Genomic DNA, 27,176 nt, shown 5'->3' on the forward strand with positions numbered 1-27,176 from the left:
AAAGTGCAAAACGTAACGAAATCATGACTCAAAGCAAAATACAGTACAAATTTATTGACTCCAATCATTCTTAGTTAAGATTTAAGCAAAGTGAACAGACAATAGAATTAGGTACAAGTAAGCAATGGATTAACATTAGATATTCTATTTTACTATGAATTTTCAGTCCAAAAAAGCTTATTCCTAAAAAAAGTGATTTACTCCAAAGCCTAACGACAAAAACATATTACAAAACCACTCATTCATTTTTCTTTAAACAATAAGCATATATTCAATGCAAACTGTGAGACAGTTTTGTATTTTTCAGTAACAAATTATCCATCTTTTGAGAATTAGTATTAACCAAGAATAACTATGGAAGTTCAGATAGTACAAACAAATGACTAAAGAATTCTGATTCAATTATTGTAAAGATTTACAGTAAAATGCTTTGGTTCCCCAAAGCCTGTCTCTGAAAGGAATTTTTGAAATACCTGATGTTCACTCTTTCTCCTCCAGAATCTAAACACTGAGTTTCCTCCTGTCGTATGGAAATGTCCTAGGTTGCAGCACTCCCTGGTAAACACTGAAAGAGCCCATTCGAAATCACGCAAACATCAAACTTCTTAAAGTGCTAGAGCCACAAGAGGAAAATGTATTTCTAAAACTTTAAAAAGCTTAGTAGCCAGTGTTTGAACTTATTAAAGAATGTGTATTATCATTATTTAAATCAATGTTTATAAAAAAAAAACACCAATGAGATATCAGAAACTGACAAACTGACTTGTAATATTCCAATAGTTAATTGAATGAAATTTATCAAGAAATCTGTTAAGAGTGACACCTAATTATTTATATATAAGAAAATTAAAATTTTTTACTTTTTGTAGTTCTGAATTATAGTTGCACAGGTGTGTATGCACCCAAGAACCCAATCTGAGGGAACAAAGGCCAACTTCAAGTCTGTTCTGTCTCTTCCACACCCTGACTATTCAGCCAGGCAGGAGACACAGCCATGGGGACTCCAGGGAAGGGCACATTCCATTCTTGCCCCAGAGCTGCTACTCTCATTAGCACCAATAGGGGCTTTGTGTGGATTTAGGTGATAACCAATTAAGTGTTGGACACATTTTTACAGAGAGAAGGCTATATGACCCATTCCAAACAGAAACAGGAACACATACATCTCCCCACAAATGCCAAAAACATCCATTACTGAACTGCTAGTTGAACATTTTTGTAAAATTATAAATGCATACTAACTAGTCTTAAGCATGAATATTCTATTAATCTTGAAATATTACTATAAAATGCACAATATTTGTTACCTCCATTGCTTACTCTGATAAAAAACACTTTTATGTTACTCCCTCCTTACCTCACATAAAAGGATTCAATAACAAGTTCTCAGATTAACAAAGAATATATTAAAACATTTTACATTCTTTCCACACTGCGTAAAAAAGCAGGCATCCTGAATACTTACAAGGAATAAATGAGTTTTCTACATTTTCAAAAATTAATTACAATCAGAAAAAACATTTACAAGAATATCTTTACCATCTAAAGGAGTTGCAACAATGAAAGACCAATTTATTACACCAAATATTTGCCTACTGGCTGAGATAAACATTCTTTAAAAAACTGTTTACTGAATAAATCGATTAATGTGTCTTTCATTATTTTACTTCTTAACATTTAAAATAGTTACATGAGTGGAAGCATTTTTTTTGTTGTTGTTTCTGACCACCAAAATAAACTCTTTCAGCCTAATGCTTTTAAGGTACATTATAAAAAGTAATATAAAATCCAGAACTGCATTATAAATGATTTTTGGTTCAAATTTTTATTTGAAATCTTATACTTCTTGCCTAGACAAAAAAATGTGACCAAGACAAAACACTGGTTAATTTTTAAAATCTAACAGATATGCAGAGCCTATATTGAGATCAAAAATATTTTTTTACTGATTAACAGTATTACTTAAAAAATCTTCAAAAATGTAGCATAAAGGTTCAAGTCCTGGGACACTGAATCTGCAATGCCAAGATTATTCTGTATCGTGGAGTTATCACAGATATGCCAACAGTCATGTAGGCAACTGTCTTCTGAATTGGCAGCTAGTGCTCAGAGTAAGAATGACCACATTAACAGGGAATGAATTACATATGCGATAATCCACCATGATGTCTCTTTCATTAAAGGTCATATGCTTCAGTTTCATCTGTAAAATGCATAGATTTCTTCAAGAAAATATAAAGATGGCAAGAATCAGTAACTGCAACGTAATTTTATTTTCCTTTCTTCATCAAATTTGAAAACAAAATAGAAATAATTACTAAAATATTTGGGGATTTTTTAATAGCTTTTTCAAGTGAAAGGATAAAAGGCAAATTTTCATATATAATTTCTATAATATACAAAGTCAATTAGTATTTTATAAAAATGACTGTTTCAATAAAAAGAATATCTCCCCCACTATTGATATGGAATGTTGATGATGAGACTGATAGGTGGAGTTCTCTTCTATTAGAGCACAAATTGAAAACTATTTCTCAATCATCATAGTTGACTTTTCTAATTTGAAAGAATACCTAGTTAAAAAAGTATAAACTTGGAGTCTTAATTCGTGTCACTACCTACAAAGGATTTCGTGGTTTCAGTAATATTTCTTTTATATATGTAACCCTCCCCATAAAAGTGAAATAAAAATTTTCCCTTCTGAAACACCTGAATGAACTTTGGATAACACTTACTAAAAGGCTTTTAATTACAACTGTCACAAAATAGGAAAAGAACAACAACAACAACAAAAGCCCAAACCCTATTACCAAAATAAGTAGCAAAAAATCAGTTTTGGACCCTTTAAAAGTGCTTTGACACATATGTTTGATTATTAAGTAGTGGCCTAGAGCAGATGGTTCTGTTACTGATATTTTAACCACTATAAACTCCAACTCATCCTAACAGAAGTCTTCATAAGAGACAGAGAGGCAGGAGAAAGGTGTATCATACACATTGTTCCTGGGAAGTACGTCTGAAGTACAAGGTGGGGCTTCCTCCTCTGCTGAGGTCTCTAGAAGGAAGTGGTGGTTCAGAACATAGTAGAGTGGCTGTACTGGTTCCTAGTGGTGGGATCTGTCTACACACTTGTCCCCACCTACCTGTCACACTAATGTTGAATTCAGAATGAGTACCATGTCAGCTTTGCATTTTGTTCCAATTATACTGACTTTCAATCTGTGACAACATAAATTGGAGGAAACCAAACATGCACAGTCCTTTCAACGCAGGTCTGATTTAGACTGTGATACAGAGGTCTCTATGACACGCCTGTTGCAGCTGAAGCTCCTGGAAAAGTGTGGACTCCTGTAAATTGTATTTTCATTTCTGTGTCTTCCTTGGAGCATGACCATTATTTGATATACTAAGTGACAGAGAGCAAGTTTTCATTATTCTGTAAAAATCTAAGTGTGACTATTGCTGATTCAAATTTCTCACAAATTTCATAGAAAAAGAAAGTTCTTACATGACCACAAAATACCAAATATTTGTTTTTATCAAGTGCCAGGATAACTTGTTAAAGTTGAGGTTTATCATTTTTTATTGCTAAGGTGTCTAAGATCTAAACCAATACTGCCAACAACTCCACTTCTTCCTGATACATTTTGGCCTTAAGAACATGGCTAAGATTTAACTAGAACTCAGGTGTCTAAAATAATCAGAAGAAGGAATACTCTTGACAGCATTCCACTAATCACAAATCAGTAAAAAACCAAAAACCTCAATTAAATGATTATACTGACACCTTGGAATGAGGATTGTGCAATCCATCAAGATTAATCCAATTTCAACAGTAACGAAATCAAACCCCATTGTTGCTGTGAGGTCTGGAACCACAATATTTTAGAGTTTATTTCTGAAGTTGAGTTAGGACATTTCTAAATAATGTCAGTTTATCCCAAACTTAAATTCAAGCATAACAATTTCCAACCTTTATTATTATTTTTTTAAAAATATTTTGTTTCTTAGGACAGTTCACAATTGAGGGGCCTCCCATTTCATATCGGGTAAGTGTGGGTCTCTCAATTGTGTGTCTGTTCGTGACTCCAGAGACTGAAGGCTGTTTTGAATGTCCTGTGGCAGAGCTTACACATAAATTGTCTTTTAAATGTGATTGCTGAAAGGGGCGGGGCATGGTAGAAAAGAGTGTCCGACTCCTGGGGTGCAAACAGTTTCTCTGTGGCCAGAGTGGGGTTTTCAGGCAGGCTAGTGGGGCTGTCAGGTTCCAGAGGCTGGATCTTAGGCAGGGGTGGCGGTGGTGGCAGAGGCGGTGGCGAGGGGGAGTTTGTGGGGACGGGGCATACCTCTGCCTCTTTATGTGCCGTCTCTTCTGTGGCCTGAGACATGTGGGACTGGAAGTGACTCCAGAGCCGGAAATTGGTGCGAAAGGCTTTGTGGCACACGTGGCAGATAAAGGGCTTCACTGAGCACAGCAGCTCCTGGTGCCGCTCCAGCTGCTTGTGGGCTGGGAACACCTTCCCACACTTCTCACAGGGCCACACGCTGGCCTCCTTGCTGGGGCCTGCTTCCTTGGGGGCTGCGCTGGCCTCGGGCACCTCCTCCTCAGCCTCCTCCACAGGCTCCTCTTTGACCTGGATTTTCAGTTGTTTGGAAAGACTAAGGTCTTCAGGGAGACAGGAGGAATCCTCTGAGTCAAAGTTCACTTGCTCTGAAGAGTCACTGAACGCATTATCGTCTTTTGGTGTAGTGATGTGATTTACCTTATTAGGCTCCGGCTGGGGCTGGGGCCTAGAAGCAGCTGTTACTTCACCATTGTGCTCCAGAGCTGGCGGGGAGACATTCTCAGTGGGGGCCATGCTGTTCTGGTTGTGCACTTCCACCTGGTGCCGCCAGATGCTGAAGGAGGACTTGAAGGTGCGCATGCACTCGAGGCAGGTCAGCTTCTTATACTCACACCTGTCCTCATGCTCCTGCTTCAGCGCGGGCGAGAAGAACCTGAGGCTGCAGTAAGGGCAAACGGTGGCGTTCCGACATAGGCGCTCATGGTTGCCTTGCTCTAGAAGAGAAGAGAGCTTAGCATTACAGAGGCGGCACGGGTAAACCTCTTTGCTCTCTACTGCGCTTGCTAGAGGAGCATGCTCTTTTGGCTTAGCAACTTTATTTACTCCGAGGGGTCTTTCTCCAGGGTGCATTTTTATGTGCTGCTTAAACTGAGAGAGAAAACGGTACGCCTTTCCACAGTAAGTACAAATGTAAGCTCCTTTGGCTCGAGAGCGCAAGTTCCTCTTGATGACTTGCTGTGCTGGGGAGCTACTCTGTCCCTGAAAGCCAGGCTTGCTGCGCCTCAGCTTAATGATCAGGGCCTTCTTAATCTCCCTCTCTCTCACTATGTCAATCAGCTTTCTTTGGAATTTCTCATCCAAAACTGCGTGGGAACTAGAGGCTGGTGATGGGTTCTTCACTATGCCGTGTTGGGTCTGACAGTGTGTCCACACTTTGAAGTTGGTGTGAAACCTCTTGTGACAGATGTCACAAGCGTAGGGCTTCTCTGGGTTATGGTACATGTTAACATGGCGGTGAAGACCTGCTGTTGATCTAAAGATCTTAAGGCAATGTTTGCATTTAAATTTTTTGTTTGGTCTTGTCCCCTCCAACTCACCAAATTCGTCTTTGTTCAAGTCAGAATCTGGGAAATCTCTGTCCAGGGGAGGGTTTGTGCTGTCCTCACAGTTATCTTCTGATGCAAGAGGCCCCTGCTCGTCTGCCTTTGCCTTCTTGAAGGGTGACCTTCTGTCTGCCTGGAACCTCCTCTTTGCTGGAAGCCTGCTCATGTCCTTGTGGTCATCTTCTGTTTTCAGAGGCAGGTCTCTCGTGGCTGCTGCTGCATCTCCCACTGTAACGCGGATGATGTCTGAAGGGTCTGACAGCGGGCTGCTGGGCTCAGTCTTAATGCGCACCTCAGTCACTGGGGAGGCCCCCTCCCTGTCTGTGGACTGAGAAGCACTGAAGGACCTGAGGCGATGTGGTTGTAGCACTTGAGGCCTGTCATCCAGGGTTGTTTTTTCACTACAATCTTTTAAAGATGATTTTTGCGATAAAGCACAAAACACATTTCCTGGTGCATCACTGGACACTGCAGATGATCCCTGGGAAGATTTCAAATCTATGGAGGGTGAGTAGACAGGAACCTGGCTATCCATTGACAATGACCGTCTGAGGAGGCTCTTAACAAGTGGGCCACTTCTGTCAATGCTTTGGTTTCCAGAACCAGACCCACTGGACGGGACTACTAAGCCTAACTTGGAGTAGTACAACAAGTTCCTATCTTCACCTTGACCACTTCCTTTGTTACTTTCTTTTAAGAGATAGGGAGTCTCTGATGAGCTGCGGAGAGACAAAACAGGCGGCCGTGGTCTTGTCAAGGCCAGCTCTATAGCTCTTCCCTTGGGAAGCTGACCACTCACCCCTGGCTTATCGTCCACGGTGTCTCTGTCCTGCAGAGGCTTCGAGGACAGCACTGCATTCCTCTTCACCAAGGTGCTTTTACTGGGGTCATCCAAAGACCCAGAATGCTCAAGAGACTTTGCAAACCCCGCATTACTCTCTTTTGGCCAGCTCTTTTCAGTTAATGACAGATTGTGAAGTGGTTCTGTTGGCTTAGGAGCCGGTTTATTGGTACTGGTCTTGGCTGCAATACTTGGTGAGGGCCGGGAAGCATGGCTCAGATCAGGTGGATTCTGACCAGCAGCTTTCCCTTGTGTTTCACTTCTACTCTGACACACGATGACACTTCTCTTTTGAGAACTGGTCTCTTCATCCTCTATGGACACTCTTTTTCTAGTGGGACAGGCTGGGAAGGGGGCCTGTGGGGCTTTGGAGACAATGTTGGTCAGGAAGGAGATCCCCAGGCTGTAGCCCAGCTCCTGCACAGCGGCAAGGCTGCTCTTTTCCACAAACAGGGACGAGGAATAGATGTAGTTCAGCACATTGTCAAAGGCGTCTGGTTCGCAGAAGTCCAGCTGAAAGACAGTCTGCGACTCATTTTCCTTATTTGTGAATAAACTCTGAAAGTACTCACTGCTGGCAGCCAAGACATTCTTATGAGCTCGGAACTTCTGGTCTCCGACAATCAGGAGCACATCACACAGCTGCCCCTTGAGGCGCTCTTCATTGAGAGCGCTGAGCAGAGAGATGGCATGCGCTGGGTTAATGTAGTGCAGCAACCCCTCCATCGCTCGGGCTTCTCTGAAAAACAGAAAGTAGAATTATCTCCAAAACTGTGGTTAAAGACTCACCAGGGCAGGTAGAGCCAGCTGTCTTTCCGCAGGCACCAGTGTTCAGCAGAGTGGGCTGACAGAAGCTTTCTGAATAACTTTACTTAAATAACAGTAAAAATATAAAACACTGTTTCCTGGTCGAGAAAGATCATCAGTCATTACAACTGGAGAATTTTAGGAACTCAAGACTATACTTTAGACAAAGACTGCTAAAACTTGGTAGGTATATATGGAAGTGATACTTGAAAATTAAAGTTTATTACTCAGGATCCTCATTCAGCTGATGCTTGGTTTTATTCATTAATTTGGAGAATAAGGATGAATGACTAAAACCTCTGAAGTCTATAATTTTAAATCAATTTATTATTGTATATTGTGTGTAATAGGAATAGTACCAATGGGTTGCAAAGTGCAGGTGTTGTCAGACTTTTAAAAGGGTAAGGATTTGAAAAGAGAAAAATCTTGGCTAATTAGCAGTAAACCAAAGTGTTTAACAAAGGTTAGAAGCATTAAAGATCAGGAACTTTTTTTTTTTTTTTTTAAACACAAATTACCTTGAAATCTCTTGAATACTATTCTAACCAAATGGCATTTTCAACAGTACCACCAAGAAAACTTCAGCCTGGGGCTGGGATTGTGGCTCAGTGATTGAGCGCTTGCCTCACATTTATGAGGCACTGGATTCAATCCTCAGCACCACATAAAAATAAATAAATAAATAAATAAATAAGATAAAGATATTATGTCCATCTAAACTAAAAAAAAATATCTTAAAAGGAAAAAAGAAAACTTTAGTCTGATTCTAAACTTAAGGGATTTGAACTGAGGTTTCACACTGGATTTCTCTTCAAATCTAAAAGTGGATGAGTGTGATGGGTGAGTGTGAGCTCTGGGTGCCAGCTCCTCCCTGTGAGCCAATGTCCTCAGGCATATCTGCTGGATGCCTTGTGTGAAGTAGGAGTCAAGCTGCCTCCTCTTGAAGGACGTGGCAAAGACGACAGGAGCCAGCATCTAAAACATAGTAAGTACTCAACTAATGCACTTCACTTTCAAGAATTGCAGGATAAATAGGTACTTAATTCAGTATCAAAGAAAAGGGTCCAGATTAACTCTCTCGTGCTCTCAAGGCAGACAGAGGCATTCTTGCAGAGGCAATGCTGGACTCCCCACGAGTCTTTATGTGAATTTCATAACACTTCATCTCTTTGGTTTTATAATGTCATTTTCTCTTTGAGATATTGTTATGAGACTGAGATATAGCTCAGTGGCAGAGTGTCTGTTCAGCATGCACAAGGCTTTGGGCTTGATCCCCAGCACCACCAAAAATAAAATAAGTATAAACACACACACACACACACACACACACACACACACACACTCATGACATTTACTTTTACTATCAGAATGGATCCAAAGTAATTAAGAACTTTGTGACAGTCTCATCATTCTGGAGAGAGCACTCTGTAGATGAACCGCACTCAGCCCCAGCACCTCTACAGGTTCTCTCCTGGCTCCAGGGGGCCAGCCTTGGCTGGTCAACCCAGGCCCAGGTTCTGCAGTGCCAGCAGAGAGCAGTCTGTGAGTTGCCACACACAACCTCTCACTCCTACTTTCACTCCTTGGCACAATGCTGACTCAGAGGTAAGGCTGTGCTTCCAGGATGGATGACTTCAGCTGGGCCACAAACCAGTCCTGGGGCAGAGTACCAGATTTCCCTTCCCTCCATGCTGCTGTCATTTCATAGTCAATGGTAAAACTCCATTCTTCTACTTGTGACTGTTTGACAGGTACCTTCCCTTCCTTTTCAGACATTTTAATTTTCTGCCTCACTTTAAGAACCACACAACTATTTGTATAAAGAAACCTCATCTTTTACAAAGGTCAGAAGAAAAAGAAGCTTATAATGTCACAGGTACTGACTCAGCTTTGTACTGGCAATTTGTAGTAACCTGGTGTTAGGCTGAAATGTGAAATACATTCCTTCCCTTGGATGACAATCAAGAAAGCTCGACACTGTTTTGAGCTAGCTAACCTCTCAGTTTTTGCCACTATAAAATAGGGACAATAAATAGCTACTCTGCACAATGTTTTTTTTTTGTTTGTTTTTTTGTACCAGGGATTGAACTCTGGGGCACTCAACCACTGAGCCACATCCCCAGCCCTATTTTGTATTTTATTTAGAGACAGGGTCTCACTGAGTTCCTAAGACCCTTGCCATTGCGGAGGCTGGCTTTGAACTCGCGATCCTCCTGTCTCAGTCTCCTGAGCCGCAGGGATACAGTGCCCGGCTTGCACAATGCTATTTTGAGAGTCAAGGAATTGCTATCACTTATTTAGCACCTACAACACACTACAAATGGTACCAGAAACCTCTCATGCCACTCACTCATTCAACAAAATGGCACCTGAGAAAACTTGAGGAATGAGGGATAAGCCTGAATATATGGAAAGAAGCCATCACAGCAGAGGGAAGCAACATAAGGAAGGGCTGGAGCAAAAGAGCCAGAGAGCCAAGGATGGGGACATCCCAGAAGCAAGAAGGAGACAGACTGACTGCATAGGGCTGAGTGGGCTGCTGGGGAAACTTCACAATGAGAAACACACACCCATTGGAAGACTGAGCAAAGAAATGACAAAGCTTGAATTGTTTTAATCAGAAGCGTAATAGCTGCTCTCTGCTTTCTGATCATCCTGCAAGTCACTTCCCTCCACCATACTCTTCTGCCATGATGTTCTATCACACCTCAAGCCCTGAGAAATGAAGACGGCCTTCTATGGACTGAGACCTCTGAAACTATGAGCCCTCAAATAAACTTTTACCCTCTACAATTTTAGTCACAGCAGCAAAAAAAAAAAAAAAAAAAAAAAAAAAAAAAAAGAATAAAACACAAATTGGTACCAGGAATGGGGTCGTTGCTGTGTCTAACCTGACCATGTGGTTCAGAATTTTTTTAAGCTTTTTTGGAATTGGTAGGAGGAATTTGAGATGTTTAGTAGCGCAAGCTGGAAATGCTTTAGGTTGTTTAAGCTTACTGGCTGATTCTGGTGGGAGCTCAGAAGACCAGAATGCTAATAGGACCGTGGTCAGTGAAGACAGGGCTCAAGAGGGTTTAAGAGGAAAAGGAGGACACTGTTGGTAAATGGACTAGAGGCCCTTCATATTATATTCTGGCTGAGAAGTTGTCTGCATTTTACCTGTGTCCTGAGACTTTCTGTGAGGCTGATTTTAAAAGCCACAGACTTCTTAATCTGGCAAAAGAAATTTCTAGGCTGCATAACATTTAGGTGGTGGCATGGATATTGCTGGTGGCTTTTAGCCAAATTTACTGTGATAATCAATAGCAGAAAGTGGAGCAGAAAGACTTGAAAAACCTGGACTTGAAAGGTGGGAGTAAAACTGGTGCCAAGAAAGCTGCAGTTGTTAAAGACATTACCACCACTAAAATGCTAAAGGCTTTGCCCAGAAACGATAAGAAAGATGGCTCAAGAGTATCTCAGGAATTGGCAAGATCATATCCATCTCAGACTCAAGGAAGCAAAAGCAAAAATTCTCTTGAGACCAGTGGAATATCTTTCTTGTACAAGGGGGCCTAGGAAGATTTTTCAACATGCTCAGCTACCCAGGCCCTCAGTAAGTAAGCTACCCAGGCCCTCAGTAAGAGGGCCTGGGTAGCTTACTTACTCTATTCTTGTACAAGAAGACTGCTGCAGCCAGAGTCCCTGGAGGCTTGGCTACTGCTCAAGATGGCAGAAGACCATGGCATCAACCACATGGTGCTGGATTTGCAGGATTGCAGGGTGCTGGAATTAGGGGGTCATGGAAGCTTCCACCAAAATTTCAGTTAGGCTTTGAGGCCTGGAAAAGTGCAGCAGGGTTTGAGTCCCTGCAGGCAGCCTCTGAGAGTGATGTGTGGAGATTTGAGGAGGAGCCAAAGTTGCAGTGGAGACCCCCGAGATTAAGAATACCAGTAATGAGGGACATCGTTGTAGGAAAGCTGCAGGTATTGAAGAGACAAGCCAACAGAAAGGCCACTTGGGCTGCAACCAACATGATCACACGGGCAGAGCTACACAAGCCCTTTGGAGAGAACATCACGATGCCATATGCCCCAGATGCTGGATGTGGCGCTATAGGACTTGTTTGCCCAGCTGCATTTCAGTCTGGCTTTGGTCCTATCCCTTTCTCGGCCCCAAATTTTGTGAATGGAAATGTTTACTCAGTACCTTTATATATTGGATACTTGTAAATTGCTTTTGATTTTTACAGGAGCTCATGAGGCAAGCTTGCCCTGAGTCTGAGAGACTGTGGTGACTCTTGGAAATGGACAAAATGTATTTTGCATTGTGAGATGATTGTGAGCTTTTGGGGGCCATGTTATGGTTTGGATGTGAGGTGTCTCCAAAAGCTGATATGTGAGACAATGCAAGAAGGTTCAGAGGAGAAATGATTGGGTGGAGAGTCTTAACCCAATCAGTGAATTAATCCCGACAGAAATCAACTGAGTGGTAGCTGAAGGTGGTAGGGTGTGGCTGCAGCAGGTGGGCATTCGGGGCATGGCTTTGGTGTATATATTTTGTATACGGTGAGTAAAGTCTTTCCCTCTGTTTCTTGATCTTCATGTGAGCTGCTTCCCTCCACTACACTCTTCCGCCATGATATTCTGCCTTACCTGAAGCCCAGAGGAATGAAGCTGGCTTTCTATGGACTAAGACCTCTGAAACAGTGAGCTCTCAAACTTTTTATTCTCTACCAAAAAAACAAAAAATAATAGCCCTGGCTATGGCATGGAGAATAAACCACAGAGCACAGGACACAAGTGGAAACTGGAGCTGATGAGGAGTCTGCTGCCATGATCCAGGTGGCCTGGACCAGGTAGTGGCAGTGGAGGTTAAGGCAAAGCCATTAGGATTGCTAACAGAATGACTGTAGGAATGCAGAAAGGAAGGAGTTAGGATGTGTCTAAGAATTCTGCCACAACAGCCGGAAGGATGTCCTTAGTTGACATGGGGTTTGACAGAGAAATTCAGAAGTTCAGATTTTTTTTTTAAAGGAATTCAGCTCTGATACACTTTATGAGTATGACAATGTGTCCATCAATACATCTCTCTCTTTTTTTTTTTTTTTTTAAAGAGAGAGTGAGAGAGGGAGAGAGAGAGAGAGAGAATTCTTAATACTTATTTTTTAGTTCTCGGCGGACACAACATCTTTGTTGGTATGTGGTGCTGAGGATCGAACCTGGGCCGCACGCATGCCAGGCGAGCGCGCTACCGCTTGAGCCACATCCCCAGCCCATCTCTCTCTTTTTTTAAAAGATGGATACAATATCTTTATTTGTCTTTTTATGTGGTGCTGAGGATCAAACCCAGTACCTCACAAGTGTGAGGCAAGCACTCTACCGCTGAGCTATAACCCAGCCCCCATACATCTCTTCTGAAGATCCTTCTCTAACCCCCACCCTCATTTTTGGGACAAGGGTTTAACCCACGGGTGCTTAACCACTGAGTCACTGAGACACATTTCCAGCCCCTTTTTGAGACAGGGCCTCACTAAATCACTGAGGGTAGGCTGGCTTTGAACTCAAGATCCTTCTGCCTCAGCCTCCTGAGCAGCTGGGATTACAGGTGTATGCCACCACAGCTGGCTCTAACCCTTTCTTATGCTTTCTGGAATAATTTCCCATATAAACTTCTACGTTAAACCTTTATATCAAGGTTTGCTTTTGGGTGAATCCAAACCAAGATGCCAAGAGAACTTGTATCCACAGGCACAGGTTAAGGAGGTATGTAAAGTCAGCAGAGACTGTTGTGTCTTGGAAGTCAAATGATGCTATTCCATGTATCACATGCACTCTACTGCCAGACAGCAATATTCTTCTTGCTGTTCACTGTTTAGAAAGATTTCTTTCTTTATCCTTTCTTCATAGTCCCTGTTTTTGCTCTAAGTAACTACTTCCAATCTCTTGAACCAAAGGCTTCTATCTTCTTTGAACAAAAACATCTTGGAATTAGGGAACAATAATAAAGTAAGAATTAAGCTATAAAATAAATATTCTCTGTCCTGAAAATTATTTGGGGGTGTGAAAGTATTCACTTGACTGTAACCTCCATTTAGAGTCATCAATGAGACTGTCTGCTAACGAAGGAGCTACGGATGTCCAAGTTCCTGACACACTGAGTAACATCACAATATTTATTTTCCATTATACTCACTCAAACCCTCACTACATGCTTAAAAATAGCTAATACTTGTGTGTGCTTACTCTTCCACATACATGAAAGTAAACATCTTTCATACAATAATTCACTGTTTATGTAACTCTAGGAGATAAGTACTACTATTATTCCCATTTTACAGATAAGGAAACTGAGGCATATAAGGTCAAGTAACTTACTCAATACCACACAAATAAGCAGCAGCAGAGCAGGCTTCAGAGGCTGAGTTCTTAACACTCTACCATACTGTCTCTATAGTTTCCTTTTAATTCTCACATCATCTTCTGAGCTAGATAGTCACGGCCCTATTTGCAAGCGGGGAAACTGAGACACTGGAAGTCAAAAATTTGCCTATGGTTACCAGTAGTGGAGCTGGGAGTCTGGTTCCAGAGTATGGGTTCTAATCATTACAGTATATGTTTCTGGTGGCTGGGCATCCACCCAGAATATGCTAGAATCCTATTAAACATGGAGGTTGTCAACCTATCACACACAGCTTGCCTTCTGGAACTTTAAGTCTTGCATAGCAATAGGACAAGGCAACCGATCAACGCAGTCCAGTATGCAGGTGGCAGAGGAAGGGACCCAGTACAGGCTGTGGCCACTGGAAACAGGTGAGAGGACCGTCAGGAAAGGAATCAGGGAACATGGTGAGGGCATTTTAAGAGACATGTGCAACATCAAGAGACAAGACAGAGCCCTGGAGCTGCAATGGATTCTTTTGGCTAGAGTGAAGGGTACATGTGGGGTGGGAGATTATGAGGCTGGAAAAGAAGACGGAAGCTGCGGGGGGCGGGGGGGGGGCAGGGGAGCTTATGGTGCTTCCTCGTCTTCATTTAAGGGACTTGCTTTTAGAAAATTAACATTCTGGATTTTTGTGTTTTAACCACAGTAGGTATCATGTATTTATTGAGTTTAACAACTTAAGTGAAATATAAAAAGCTTCATTGAGAACGTAGGCAAAAAGGCAAACTGTAATCGTTGAGCATCATGAGATGATCTAACAAACTTCTCTGTGGCTGGTGGAATTGCAGATTGAATTCTCAAAACTCATTTCTCCCCTATTTGGCCCTCAGAAGAAGCCAGCTTTGTTGTTGAAGATACTTCTTCCTTGATGCACTTTTCTGATCCAGAAACAATAAATATGCTGGCACACCAGACTCCAGTTCTCCTGAATGTTATTATGAATGAACAGGAAATCTGACCTACCAAAGACCATGTATCTCACATAAAAATGCAGGATGCCTCTGGTGTCCACAGCCCACTCCCTCTCCACTGCTCATCTCTACTAACTCAACATGTAGGCTCCATCACTTCAGCCATGCTGGAAAGCCTGGGAGCTCTTAAAAGGGGGTGATAGGTGGAAGAAAAGGCCTGCTTATAAGCAGCAAAAAAGCTGCAAGGAACCCTCCCAGAAAACCAGATTCACTGACCATTTGGGATCCTCACCCACAAATATTTTCCCAAATGTGCCTGAACCACTTCTATTTTGGGTGGGTGGGATACTGGGGATTGAACCCAGGGCCTTGTGCATGCAAGGCAAGCACTCTATCAACTGAGCTATATCCCCAGCCCCTAAACCACTTCTATTTTATGTTTTTTTCTAGAAAGTTCAAGATGAGAGCATCTTTAGGTCAACAGTTCATGGGAGGCATGACAGTTCTGTGGAAAAGCCTTTCCCATAGTTACTCACCACCTATTAGGTGGATGACCTTCTAAAGACCATTTGGAACTCTCTGAGATCTAGTTTCCTATTAAATGGGGTGAGCACTACCTTCACCACATGGAACTTCTGCAAGGTACAAACAAAGCAACACATGTATGAAGCCCTGGTCTGTAGAACATGTCCCATCTACAAGTACACATCTTTCTCCCCTCCCCCCCCTATGTTTTGAGGGCCTGCTCCACACTCCATGTCACAGAGGTGCTGGTAATGGGAGGTGAGCAAACTGGCCAGCTTCTGGCTCTCCAGGTGCTCACATTCCTGTGGTTAAACAGACAACAGTGTGATAAAGAATTCCAAGAGTATAACAGCAATGGGATTTCAGGAAGCTATTATTGTGGCTAGGGGGCAAGACAGTGGATGAGTCATTAGCAGAAACATCAGGGAAGGACTAGGACTCATAGTCCCTTGCCAGTTACAGTAACACCAAAGGTTCTATTCTCCACATTTCTACCACAAACACCAAAAACACAGGGATCTCAAAAGCTTGCCTGGCCTCAAGTTCCGGTTCCCTAGAATGGCCACAAAGCCATTCATTGCTGGATCCCCAAGTCCTTCAGTATACTAAATGCTAAGGAAGTCTGGGCACCCATATCTTAAAGTAAATTAATTTAATGCAATCATTTTCTTCCTTATACCAATGTCAGAACAGCTGCAAGGAATGAAGATTTTTGAGGGGACAAAGGTAAGGTAGGCAGAGCATTCTGGGGACAGAAGCAGAAGAAAGTGAAGCACAGCCAGGCACCAAGTACAAAACTAGGAGGTTAAGTGAGGGGCGAGAGAGGGAGATCAAAAAGAATCAAAATAATCCCACCTTTTTTCAAGTTTCAGAGACTAAAATTCAGGCTGGTATCACAGCTAAGGAGCATTATAAATTATCGTGGTGGCCCAGAACTCTTACTAACAGTTCTAAAGGAAAATGTCTTTTAACACCACAAACATTGACTTAAAATGGAATTCTGGGAACCATGATCCTTTGGAATGTTGGAGATTGCTTAAATAATCCTAATTATGATACTAGAGAGAGAGGAAATGCATGTAGCTCAGGCAAACACCCAGTGCACCAACTGACTTTGGAATAAAACACACAGTTCCACGTGCAAACCCTCATTGCTGGATTTAGCCTAACTCTCTTCATTTGATTTTACTATTCTATGGTAACAGGAAGCTGGCACTGAAGTTCATTCTCATGATCACTCACTTGTTGACAATGCAGACATCCAGAAAACACCTAAAGCTCCTCAGATTTCAATGCTAGACTAGCTTACCCGATCCTTCCAGAGGGTCAGGTTACTACCTTGTACTCCACTCCATCACATTTTCAGAATGTCTGTCTCTTCTCTCGGGTTTGAATTTGATTCAAGCATACATACTCTCCGTCACCACCAGCAGAATGATTTCCCAGTGCAGTTCAGGTCTTAACTGCACCACACCAGGGTGGCCTCTGGTCACAGGCAGTTAGTTGGTCTGTTCTGACCACCCAGCAGCCATTCCTCCTCCTCCTGTGAACAGCCCCTTAATTTCTGCTTTGGAAGAACATTTGTCCCATGAGCACAGTCTGATGGTTGCAGACACACACCCCAAAGCCAAGGCCAATTAGAAACTTTCTCCCTAGAACATGGGTCCTGAGAAGAATGACAAGCCTACAGATGAATGAAGCTGATTTATCTCAGCAGGAGCCTGAAAATGCAACCCACTAGTGCCCGATTCAGAATTCCTGGAATTAGTTTGCTTTGACCTTCCTGGCCCAAGGTTTTGTTTTTTTTTGTTTTTTTTTTTTGTTGTTGTTTTTTTTTTTTAGCTTTTCCTACAACCCCAAGAGCAACTTTGTATCTTTACAATAAATTCCTTTTTTCAATTCAAGTCGGCCAGTTTGTTTCTGTTCTGGTTATTAAAGAACCCTAACTAATATATTTCCACGTGGTACTCACTTTTCCTGTCATGCCTTCCAAACCCATGCTTTACAATGTTGCTGCTAGACAGAGCTTCCTAAAACAAGCATTGATCTGTCACACAACATATACACTAGGTATCACTATTATTAACTGAGCTTATTACTAAACTTCTTTTATGGGCAAGGCATGGTTGCATGTATCTGAAATACAGGGGGTTCTCAAAATAAACAAGAGCCCCCTCGATCCAGGGAGGTAAATTAGATGATAAATAAGGAAACAAACAAATAAGACAAACTTCTGATGTGCTAATCGCCCTGATGGAAAAACACAGTGTGATATGAGTACAATGCCTAGGGGCGCAGCAGACCCTCAGGAAGTGCCACACAACAATTTAGTTGAGACCTAGGACCACTGTGAACACAGGTAGCCTCTGTCCTGGTTAGAAACAAATAATAAAAGCAATGTTTCCTCATTAGATTAAAATGAAGATTTTGGGCTAGGGATGTGGCTCAAGCGGTAGCGCGATCATCTGGCATGCGTGCGGCCCGGGTTCAATCCTCAGCACCACATACAAACAAAGATGTTGTACCCGCCGATAACTAAATAATAAATATTAAAAAAATTCTCTCTCTCTACCTCTCTCTCTCTCAAAAAAAATGAAGATTTTATAAAACATGGATCCCAAGGCACTATAAAAATCTGCTTTCAAACTATTTTTAAGATTCTTCCCCTTAGCTATCTCATCATAACTTTCTGCTTCCAATACTCTCGAGACACAACCTGTACATTGTATTGCTTCTTTTACCCAATCTGAAGCTTCCCAGGTGGTGTTTAGCCCCTCCCCAACTCAGGTCAAGTTCCAAGACCTCTAGGAAGCCTTCGGTTAGAACTGAATTGTGGCCAGGCCCTCACACGTTAAAATCCTAACCCCTAGCACCTCAGCAAGCAATCATATTTGAAGATGAGGTCTTTACAGAAGTAAATAAGTTACAATATGCCCTAATCCACTATAATTGGTGTCCTTTAAAGAGATCAGGACACAGACACACATGGAGGAATGAACCTGTAAGGATTCAGGCATTAGAGGCTGTCTGCAAGCCACAGAGAGAAACCAGCCCTATACACACCTTGATCTCAGTCATCCAACCTCTGTAATTTTGAGAAAATTTTAACTGTGTTTAAGCTGCATGGTCTGCAGTCTTTATTACAGCAGTTCAAGCAAACTAATACACTTTCATCGACAACTCTGGCTTACAATAAGCAAACTCCTCCTTTCAATGCCTTCATCATTTACATGGTGGAGATCATTTGTGTAGTGCTTACTCATGGACTTGCCTTGCCAATTTCCAACATAGAACTGATAATGCCAGACATGCTATCCTGCTCAGCAATAACTATATATTGATTCTTGTGAACTCTACTCCAATGAAATACAGGAGAGGTAATAATACTTTTTGTTTTTCTTAAGTAAAGCTGCTTTCGAATATTATTTTCTGTTACTTTCTGCAGAAAAATTGAAACTATAGACTGGCATGCAAATTCTTCACACTCTCAACTCACATCTGCATCCTTACTGGACTCTCCACACCAGCTACCCTACAAACCTGCATACCCAGTTTCTGGCTCCTAAAAAGAGCTTTCCTGCCTCTCTTGTATCTGGCTACTGTCTACAGAAAGATTCAGCTGAAATGTTACTATCTCTATAAAGCTTCCACAATTTGCCCCAGCCAGCAGATCAGTCATTTCAACTACCACAATATTAGATCCCTCTGCAATAATTCCCAACTATTTCAGAGGATCTGCTTGTATCTATTTCCTCAGGAAACTTCTGAAAGGAAGAGCTCTTGTTTTCATCTGTGTATTGTACAGAAACAGAACTCACTGGACTCAAGGCTCAAGACCCAGACTTGCTCTCCTCTACTTCTCCAACCTTTGCTACAGAGCCCAGTACCAGACATTTTCTGTGCTTCCTCTGAGATCGTGTGGACAATGACTCCCACATCTTTATGTCTGCTCAGACTTTTTGCACTCCAGCCTGTTGGTACCAACCCAACAGATCCAGCTCAGCACCTGTAACCCTCACACCTGCTTGTCCCCCACACATTCCCTGCTGAGCTTGGTCACCCTCACACCTGCTTGTCCCCCACACATTCCCTGCTGAGCTTGGTCGTTGCTGGCCAGGAGCTGTCCTCTGCCAGGGACCTCTTCTCCTTCCTTTACCCTTTGGCCAATCACTCGACACCTGTGAACCTAGCTCTTCAACCCCTCAGTTACTTCCTTCTAGTCCAGGGGCTTCTGTAACAACTTAGTCTCTCATTCCTTATTTTTAGTTTTCCCTTAGCAGTGTATCTGTGTAATAGTCCCTGCTATCTAATCCTGTAAATTTCTCAGGGGAAGGCTTATACTTTCTTCAGCTTTTATTTCCACAGAATACTCTATACTTTCAATAAATGGTGTCAAAAGGAATGATTAATTAAACAGAAACTTACTTTTAAGTAAACCAATGCCTCAAATTTCAACTTTCTCTTTAACAGCAATATTTAGGGGCAAAGTCAAACTTAATGACTACTAGTCATCAAAGGTGGAGGTGGGATTTACTCCTTCAGGGGGAATCGTTTTCTAAAAATAATTTTCAATGATAAATCTTCCTAAAATGGATTAACCCTCAAGGTGCCAGGAACATGACACAAACTCGGTAACTCGTGACTCAGGGTCATGCTGGTGAACAATCACTGGACTATGCTGTAACAGACGCCCTCGGATGCAGAGGTGCAGAGCTGGGGAGCTCGAGCACGAGGTCTCTACCAGCGGCAAGCCGGCCGCCAACCAGTCTGCCCGCTCCAGCGCCGCTCGGCAGCCAGGGACCTGGGGACTGGCAGTGCGCGGCCCCAGGGCGGACCCTGCAGACCGGCACGGAACGTCTCCGGAGGACGCTGCCTGGGTGCCGAGCAAGGCCAGGCGGGGTCCCGGGAGCCGCGGAAAGCCCCGGACCAGGTCCTGGGGTCTTTGGACGAGCAGGACCGCGTCGCGAGGCGCCGGCGTCCGCTGGGGGCGCAGGGCTAAAGGGTCGACCTGGCCCCGGGGCTGTCACGCTCCCGGCATGGCAGGTGCCGGGTCCCACCACCGCCCCCACTCCCACCGCCCCGCCAAGCCTGAGCTGCTCAGAACCGGGGCGCGCGCCCAGCCCGTAGGGTGTCCCAACGGCTCCGCGTGAGGGGCGCGCGCTCCACCACCGCGGGGCCGCGGCCGCCGACAGCCCGGCCGGGACCAAGGGGGCGGCCGGCGAGGGGCCGCGCATGCGCGGTGGCGAGGGCGAGGCCAGGTGCGAGCATGGAGCATGCGCGGTGTGAAGGCACAATCGGCTACGTGGGAGCCCGGGCATGCTCAGTGAGCGCCGCGGCCCAGCGCACGCGCAGAAGCGCCCGAAGCCCGCAACCCGCTGGCGGAGGAAAAAGGGGAGAGAAATCACCTCAGAGTTACGTCAGGAAAGGCCGCGCTTTGCGGGGAGGCAGTAGCCCCCCACGGGGCCCCGCGATTCTCCGGGGCGAGAGGCGTGACCGTTACTCACCGCTCTTCAACCCCGAGGCAGACGCCAGGCCCCCTTCCGCTCACACTCGGCTCGCGCGCGCCGCAGCCGCCGCTGCCGCTGTGATTCCATCCATCTTGAATTTGACGTCATCCCACACCAGGGATGAGGTCATCGCAGGCAGCGCTCGTCACGTGCGCGGCGCTGGGATTGGCCGCCGGGCGCAGGGGGGCGGGGCGAGGGAGGTGCGCGGCGCGGGGCCGGAGGGCGGGGTTGGGGAGCTGTGCGGGTGCCCCGCGCCCTGAGCTGTGCCGACCCTGCTCCCCGCGTGGGCCAGCGCCTGCCGCCGCGGCCCGGACCCTACTTCCTCGGTCCCCGAGGGCAGGCGGCTGGGCAGGGGTGAGGGGCCGCGGCGAGGAGGCGCACGGGTCCCCGGTGGGGGACGGAGGCTGCCGGCGTGGTCGCTGCGGACATTTTGCCGCAGTTGTGCCGGCGGGGCCGCCTCGGAGTCTTGGCTTCCGGGAGCGGCGCACCCGCGGGACCCCTAGGAGTCCGGGCAGCCCTCGGACCTGCAGCGCTGAGCCTGTCGGGGTCCAGCAAACCTCCGAGCACGGGGACCTTGACGTCGGGCGCCGCGAGTGTCGCTCAGCTTGCGGGCGGTTGCGACGCGCCGGCGGAGGCCGTGCCCAGGTGGCCCTCTGGCTGTAGCGGACGCCTCGAGGCCAGTGTGGGAAGCCCCAGGACGCGGAGCTGGTGGAGAACTGCACTCCCCGTTTCCACCCATTTTCTCCTCCTGAAATGACCAGATGCCAGAGGACGGCTGGGGAGAGAACTGGAGAAAACTAGTTAGGGCTTCAGATTGACCCCACAGCAGTGTCCGCTCCCGCCTGTCAGGCGTGTCCAACACGCTTTTACAGACAGGAGCCTCTTTTTTAAAAGCAAGTATTGAATTAAGTGATCAGGAGGAAACAGCTTACTCTCTGCAACCCCAGTTCTCATGTAGCATGGGTTTTCTGGTGAACATCACAGCTCCATTTGTTAGAAGACTCACTTCACTTTCAATTGCAACCAAACTAGATAGCAATGCCAGCTTTAAAGAAAGCTTCTTTAGTTTAGACAAGCTACATAGAACAGCTTGACATTTTCTCCAAAGCTTAGAACCGACCAGGAGTCCTTGTTATGAAGAGGAGATTCTAGAACAGATCCTTCAATTTTCTGGATTTTAAGTCAGCTTTAATTAATACTTTTCCGGTATATGTTAATTTTCAAAATTAACTTTTTAAAATATTTATTTTAAATATTTTTAAAATTGTTGATGGACCTTTATTTTATTCATTTATTTTTATGTGGTGCAGGGTATTGAACCCAGTGCCTCACACATGTGAGGCAAGTGTTCTACAACTGAGCTACAATCTCAGCCCCCTTAACTAATTTTTGAAGTTTGAGTTTGTGCACATGATCCTAGATTAAAATAATGTATTAAGTGAGGAGTATATGGGAGAAATAATTTTGCATTAGGTTTGTACAGATGAACCTTATCTCCAAATTAATAGATCTTTTGTTTGTTTAGTTTCACTAATGTTGAGACGACTGTTAGTATTAAGAATCTGGCATCCTAAGTTTTCTCCTACACCTACTTAAGAACTTTAAAGAATGTTTTTCTCTATTGAACTGTGGGGTGGTAAAGCAAACTGTGGCCTTGTATTTAGAAGGCAGCAGTGATTATGTGCTTCGAAGGGCCTTGAGGTTAAGGGTCCCCTGTAACAAGGCTGAGTGAGCCTTATGTTATCCCTGTTTTATAGGCAGGAAAACCAATATGGAGCTGCAGGGCCTGAGCCTGAGCTGGAAGCCAGGTTTTCTGTTGTACCTGGTGCCCAAAGTGGCTGCCCCATGGTGTTTCCCTAGCTGGCTACCTGTTCGCCTGCTGGTTTCTAAGCAACCTCAACATGATGCACACTGGTGTATCTGCTTGAAGCCACAGATCACTAGTTGGCTGAACCTTTGACCTTCCAGTTGACCTCTGACTTGTGATACTTTACCAATTCCTTCCTCAAACCCCATGGCTGCAGTTAACATCTCAGTGTCCTGTATTTCCTGCCTCTCTTCTGCTCCTCACCCTCCTGTGTTGCTCACCTCCAGTTTCCTAAGGACTATGACCTTGGTTCTTCTTTTATGCTTGCTCTTGGGGGGGTCTCATCCATCCCAGGACAATCACTGGTTACCTGAGCTGGAACTTGGACACCACCCTTGGGCTCACCCTTCACCTCCGGATTGGGCCTGTCACTAAGTCCTGTCCATCCTGCCTCCTAAATGCTTCTCTAGCAATGCAGCCATTCATTCCAGCTTACCTGGTGTCCTAATTGCTCTCCGAGCCTCCAGTTTTCCCTTTTCTTCACTCACTTTATAGCCAAAGTGTCTTTTTAAGAAGCGAGAGGCATGGTGGCACTCCTCACTCAAGTGTTCAGGGTTCTGCATTGTTCTGGGCATAAAGTTCAGACTCCAACCTACACCAGCCTCACAGCTTGCTCCCACCCCCAACCCATCTTGCTGGGCCTCCTGCTTCTGGCTCAAGTGTGATGCCCTCCACCTGAGTGATCTCTCCCCTCTCACCATCCAGGACAGTTTCATTTTGCTCCAGGATTCTGTCACCTCTTTACCCCACCCCTGCAGTTCCTTTTCAGCCTCCTTTTAACACTTGTGTAAGCACCTTGTATAGGTTTCGCTAGTGCCACTTGTGCAGCTGCTGTTGGATCTGCCTGCCAGGACCTCTCATTCCCCTGGACTGTGTGTCCTCCTCTGTCTGCAGCATGGGCTTAGCCTGTGGTCGAAGTTTCTGTATTTATATGGAGTGATAGCCATGCCCTGAAGCACCCCGAGCAGAATCTCTAGCCCCATACGCATATTCAGTTATAACGAACACACATCATTTAGCCATCTTGGTAGACATTGCCATCTGGATGGCCCACAGCCGTGTACCGGCAGGCTCAGAGCCGCACTTGATAATCTGCTTATTCTTTCCTTCTCTACCCTACTTAAAGGGACTGTCAGCCCTGTTAACCAATCCAGAAACATAGTTATTTCTCTCAATTTCTGCATTTGACTGGCACTAGTCTTAACAGTCTACCTCTTAAACGTCCCTTGGATCCGTCTTCAACAGTGCTGCTTAGGCTGTTCCAGGCTCCCAGCCCCTCTGGCCAATCTAGCTGCTCCACCCAGTTCCAGCTTCGATTTTGCTTCCTTCTCTTCCCACTCACTTAACCCATTTTCAGTTAGGTTCCTCTTCCTAAGCACCAAGATGATCAACTGCTTTCTAGTTGCTACCACCCTTCCATGGCTTCCAGTGATCTGAAGCTTCAGCACTGGCCACGGCCTGTCCAATGCTGCCAGGTGGCTTTCTGTCTGCCTGACCCAGACCACTTCACTCCCTCCTCCTCTCCGAGCTCCCTGGATTCAATGTGAATGACACATCTGATTTCTCTTACAAGCGTTAGACCAAAGCCATCTCCTGTCGGGCTTGACATTACCACAGCATTTACCCATCTCTTCTTGGCAGCTCAAAGGTCTGTGTGCTCCTATGGTGTGGTGTCCCAGAGCTTTGGGCCGTTGCTAGGGCTGTTGCTTTTGAGCCAGCTGATCTGGCTGGTTGGCGTTTTTCCTTAGAAACTGGTTTACAGTGGTGTCCAACACTGTGGTGTTAGTAATACTATAAAATTCAGTTTGTCTGCATTTCTTGGGCCAAACAAACACAGCCTTTCATAAGTTGGGGGAGGGAAGTCTGCATGGGATTTAAAACAAGCCTCTCCATATTTGGAAGTGGGAAGTTTTACTCAGCTGTGATTATCATTTCATTTCAAATGCAGAGCTTTCAAATACAGAGATCCAAATTTGCCCAACCTGTGGTTTGGGTAGTTGTCCCTTAAAAAATCTAGGTTGGAGTAGAGGGTAGGGATCAGTTTCCTATGACTGCTGCAACAAATTACCCCAAATGTGGTGACTTAAAGCAACACAAGTCTGTTCTTCCACGGTTCTGGAGATGGGCGTTGAAGTCATATCACCAGGCTGAGGTCAAGGTGTCAGGGGGACCTTGTGGGGAGAGTCCATTGCCATCTCTTCCAGCTCTCGGAGCAGCTGGCATTCCTGGGCTGTGGTGGTGTCACTGCGTTCCCATGTCCATGGGAACTGTTGCCGCCTTCTGTCTGCCTCTCATGGAAAGCTGAGAAGGCATTCTGAGCCCATGCAGATACTCTCCTCAGCTCAAGATTTTGAATCTAACCACATCTGCAAAGATCCCCGGGTTTCAGGGACCAGGACCTGGTATTCACAGGGTCATTCTTCAGCCTGCTGCAGATGAAAACGCTGTTCGTATATGTAAATAACTGGAGGTGACTTATGCAAAGTAAATGACAGAAAAGGGAATGGAAAGTGGGGAAATTAAGGAAGGTGGTAAGTGATAGAATGCTGTGAAAATGGCCTCTTCAGTGTGGCCACTACTTCAGACACAAGTAGGCCCGAATGGAAGGCTCTGGCCATGGTACTCTAAGCATGTGTGAAGTTGGGTTGGGTCAAGTGTTGATCTCACAACCAGGAAGCCCTGTCTTTAAAGATTGCCATGAAAAAGGTAGGGGAGACTAATAAGCTGAGGACCGCCCCCCCAGCGGTGTGCTGGTGTTCTCTGAAGGGCCTCGCTTCCCACTTCTCACCACCAGTCCTCATAGCCTTACACGTGGACCTTGGAGTCCCCAGCTCAGCACCTCGCTGATGATAACCAAATAACACCAACAACTCCACAGCAGGAAGATGGTGAGAGGATTTGGGTGTGTGTGAGTGTGTGTAATGGCAATAGTGACTCTATTTGATTACAAACTTTGTGCATAGTAAGAACATGGATTTAGATGTTCTTTCTTCTGTGCTGTTCTATAAGTTTCTATCATGAAAGGAAGTGAGGAATATAATTCCTTTAAAATTCGCACCACGGGATTTCTTTGGTAAAGAAAGATGGGTGCTCCTGTCTCCAGTGTTTGGACTGGGGTGAAGAATGACAGCTACTGTTTAACAAGTGTCTGCTGTGTGCCCCTAACTGTGAACCCATCCTCCCAGCCACTTTGTTCCTTAGGAATAATGATTCCCACTTTACATGCTGAGAAAGTGAGGTTCATAAACACCAGAAAGAGGAAGAATGGAAGTCGAACCTTCCAACAGCAATGCCTGTGACCGTCAATATGTCAAGCTGCTCTGAAATACTTCAGATATAGTTGGTTGAGTTCATTAACTGGTCAGCCCTTGATCTCATTTTCTTCTTAATGGGAAGGGGGGAATCCAGAGCACAGCACTTTGATGAGATGAGTTGGAAATGGAGAAATGTGTGTATAACCTGGAGCAATTGGGAAACAAAGGGCTCCCGCTGCAAGGCCTGTGTGTGATCAGGGAAGCCATTGATGAACTAGTTATTCTGCAAAGAGGACAGTGTGGAGAGAGGGAACAGGTTCTCTCTTGTGCCTTTGCTGTGATTGTTCCCCTGAAGTGGCACCCCCTTTCTCCACAGAATAGCCCTCTTCACCATGGCTGATTTTTGGACTGTCAGCAAAAGAGTCCAATGTAGATAAACTTCCTATTTTCATGTTGCCCTGTTTACTTGGCTACTGGCCTGGGAGATACCAGAACTCCAGGTGCTGGACACCCCTTACTAGCTTTTCACAAACATGTATCCAATATAGTAGTTTGTAGAAATGTGCAAACAAGGCCTCTGGCCTTGAGCTGGGCTTCACAGAGATGTCAACATTTCTAAGATAAGTTACAGTTGGGCTCCATGGTAATAGCTGGAAGGGGGAGGAAAGAGAGGGGAGAAGAAGCTCTCCCCTTCTCAGGTGTGGTCCTTGAAGGGTTAACTTGCCCAGAACAGTGAGAGAAAAAGCTGCTTTTATGTGAACTTCTGCAGACTGAACTTCTGAGCCACTCCCTTTACATGCCGGGTATAAAACTCTGAAACTCCCTGAACTGGGGGTTCAGGGGATTAATTGATTACAGCAAAAGCTGTGCCCTCTGAACCTGGCTGTAGCCAAATAAAACTTGTTTCCTGCTGTCTTCGGTGCCTTGCCTCCTTTGTCCCTCCAACACCCCCAGCAGGTTTTGGGAGAGATGATCTCTCCCCTCAAGGAATGGGCATCCTCTCCAGGGAAGCAAATGGGAACTGTTGATGCAAGTGGTGAGTACCATGAGCCTCTTGTACTGAGGGTTCTGGGGCGGGGGGTGCCCGCCTCTCCCAGGACCGACACTGGGCAGGACTGTGGCCAACAATGGCAATACCAGGACTTGTCCTTGCAGTGCGTGGAGTGCCCTGGCCAGGGCCTGATGGAGATGGGGTCATCAGCAACCCCTTTCTGTGCAATGGCAACAGCTCCAAGGGTCCAGCTTTCTCCCTGACAAAGGACCTGCTGACTCCTGGGCAGGTGGGGAGCCCACAGTCGCTGCTCCGGATTTGAGGCTGAGATCCTAGGCTGTGGAGAAGACAATGAACTCACCAGAGAACGTTCATCCAGGCA

At 45.0% G+C, this 27,176-nt stretch overlaps 1 protein-coding gene across 3 annotated transcripts; it reads right to left on the minus strand.

Moving 5' to 3' along the window:
* Positions 1-722: 722 nt before the first annotated feature.
* ZBTB21 (zinc finger and BTB domain containing 21) lies at positions 723-26,686 on the minus strand. Of its 3 annotated transcripts, none has more exons than XM_081301660.1 (3): positions 20,680-26,682; positions 5,663-7,248; positions 723-5,059 (listed from the first exon to the last, which is right to left on the minus strand). In XM_081301660.1, the coding sequence occupies exons 2-3, from the start codon at positions 7,233-7,235 to the stop codon at positions 4,065-4,067; spliced, it is 2,568 nt and encodes an 855-aa protein (XP_081157786.1). In that variant the 5' UTR covers positions 7,236-7,248; positions 20,680-26,682; the 3' UTR covers positions 723-4,064. The 3 variants fall into 3 exon arrangements, with proteins under 3 accessions (XP_081157786.1, XP_081157787.1, XP_081157785.1); XM_081301661.1 differs by having other exon boundaries at positions 7,082-7,248; positions 20,680-25,766; XM_081301659.1 differs by having other exon boundaries at positions 723-7,248; positions 20,680-26,686.
* Positions 26,687-27,176: the final 490 nt, after the last annotated feature.

This window comes from Spermophilus citellus (genome assembly GCF_964194105.1).
Source record: "Spermophilus citellus genome assembly, chromosome: 7".
Taxonomy (NCBI): domain Eukaryota; kingdom Metazoa; phylum Chordata; class Mammalia; order Rodentia; family Sciuridae; genus Spermophilus; species Spermophilus citellus.

What these genes read in the sequence shown, in the direction of transcription:
- ZBTB21 (XM_081301659.1), bottom strand. Translation starts at nt 7,235, where the DNA reads ATGGAGGGGTTGCTGCACTACATTAACCCAGCGCATGCCATCTCTCTG.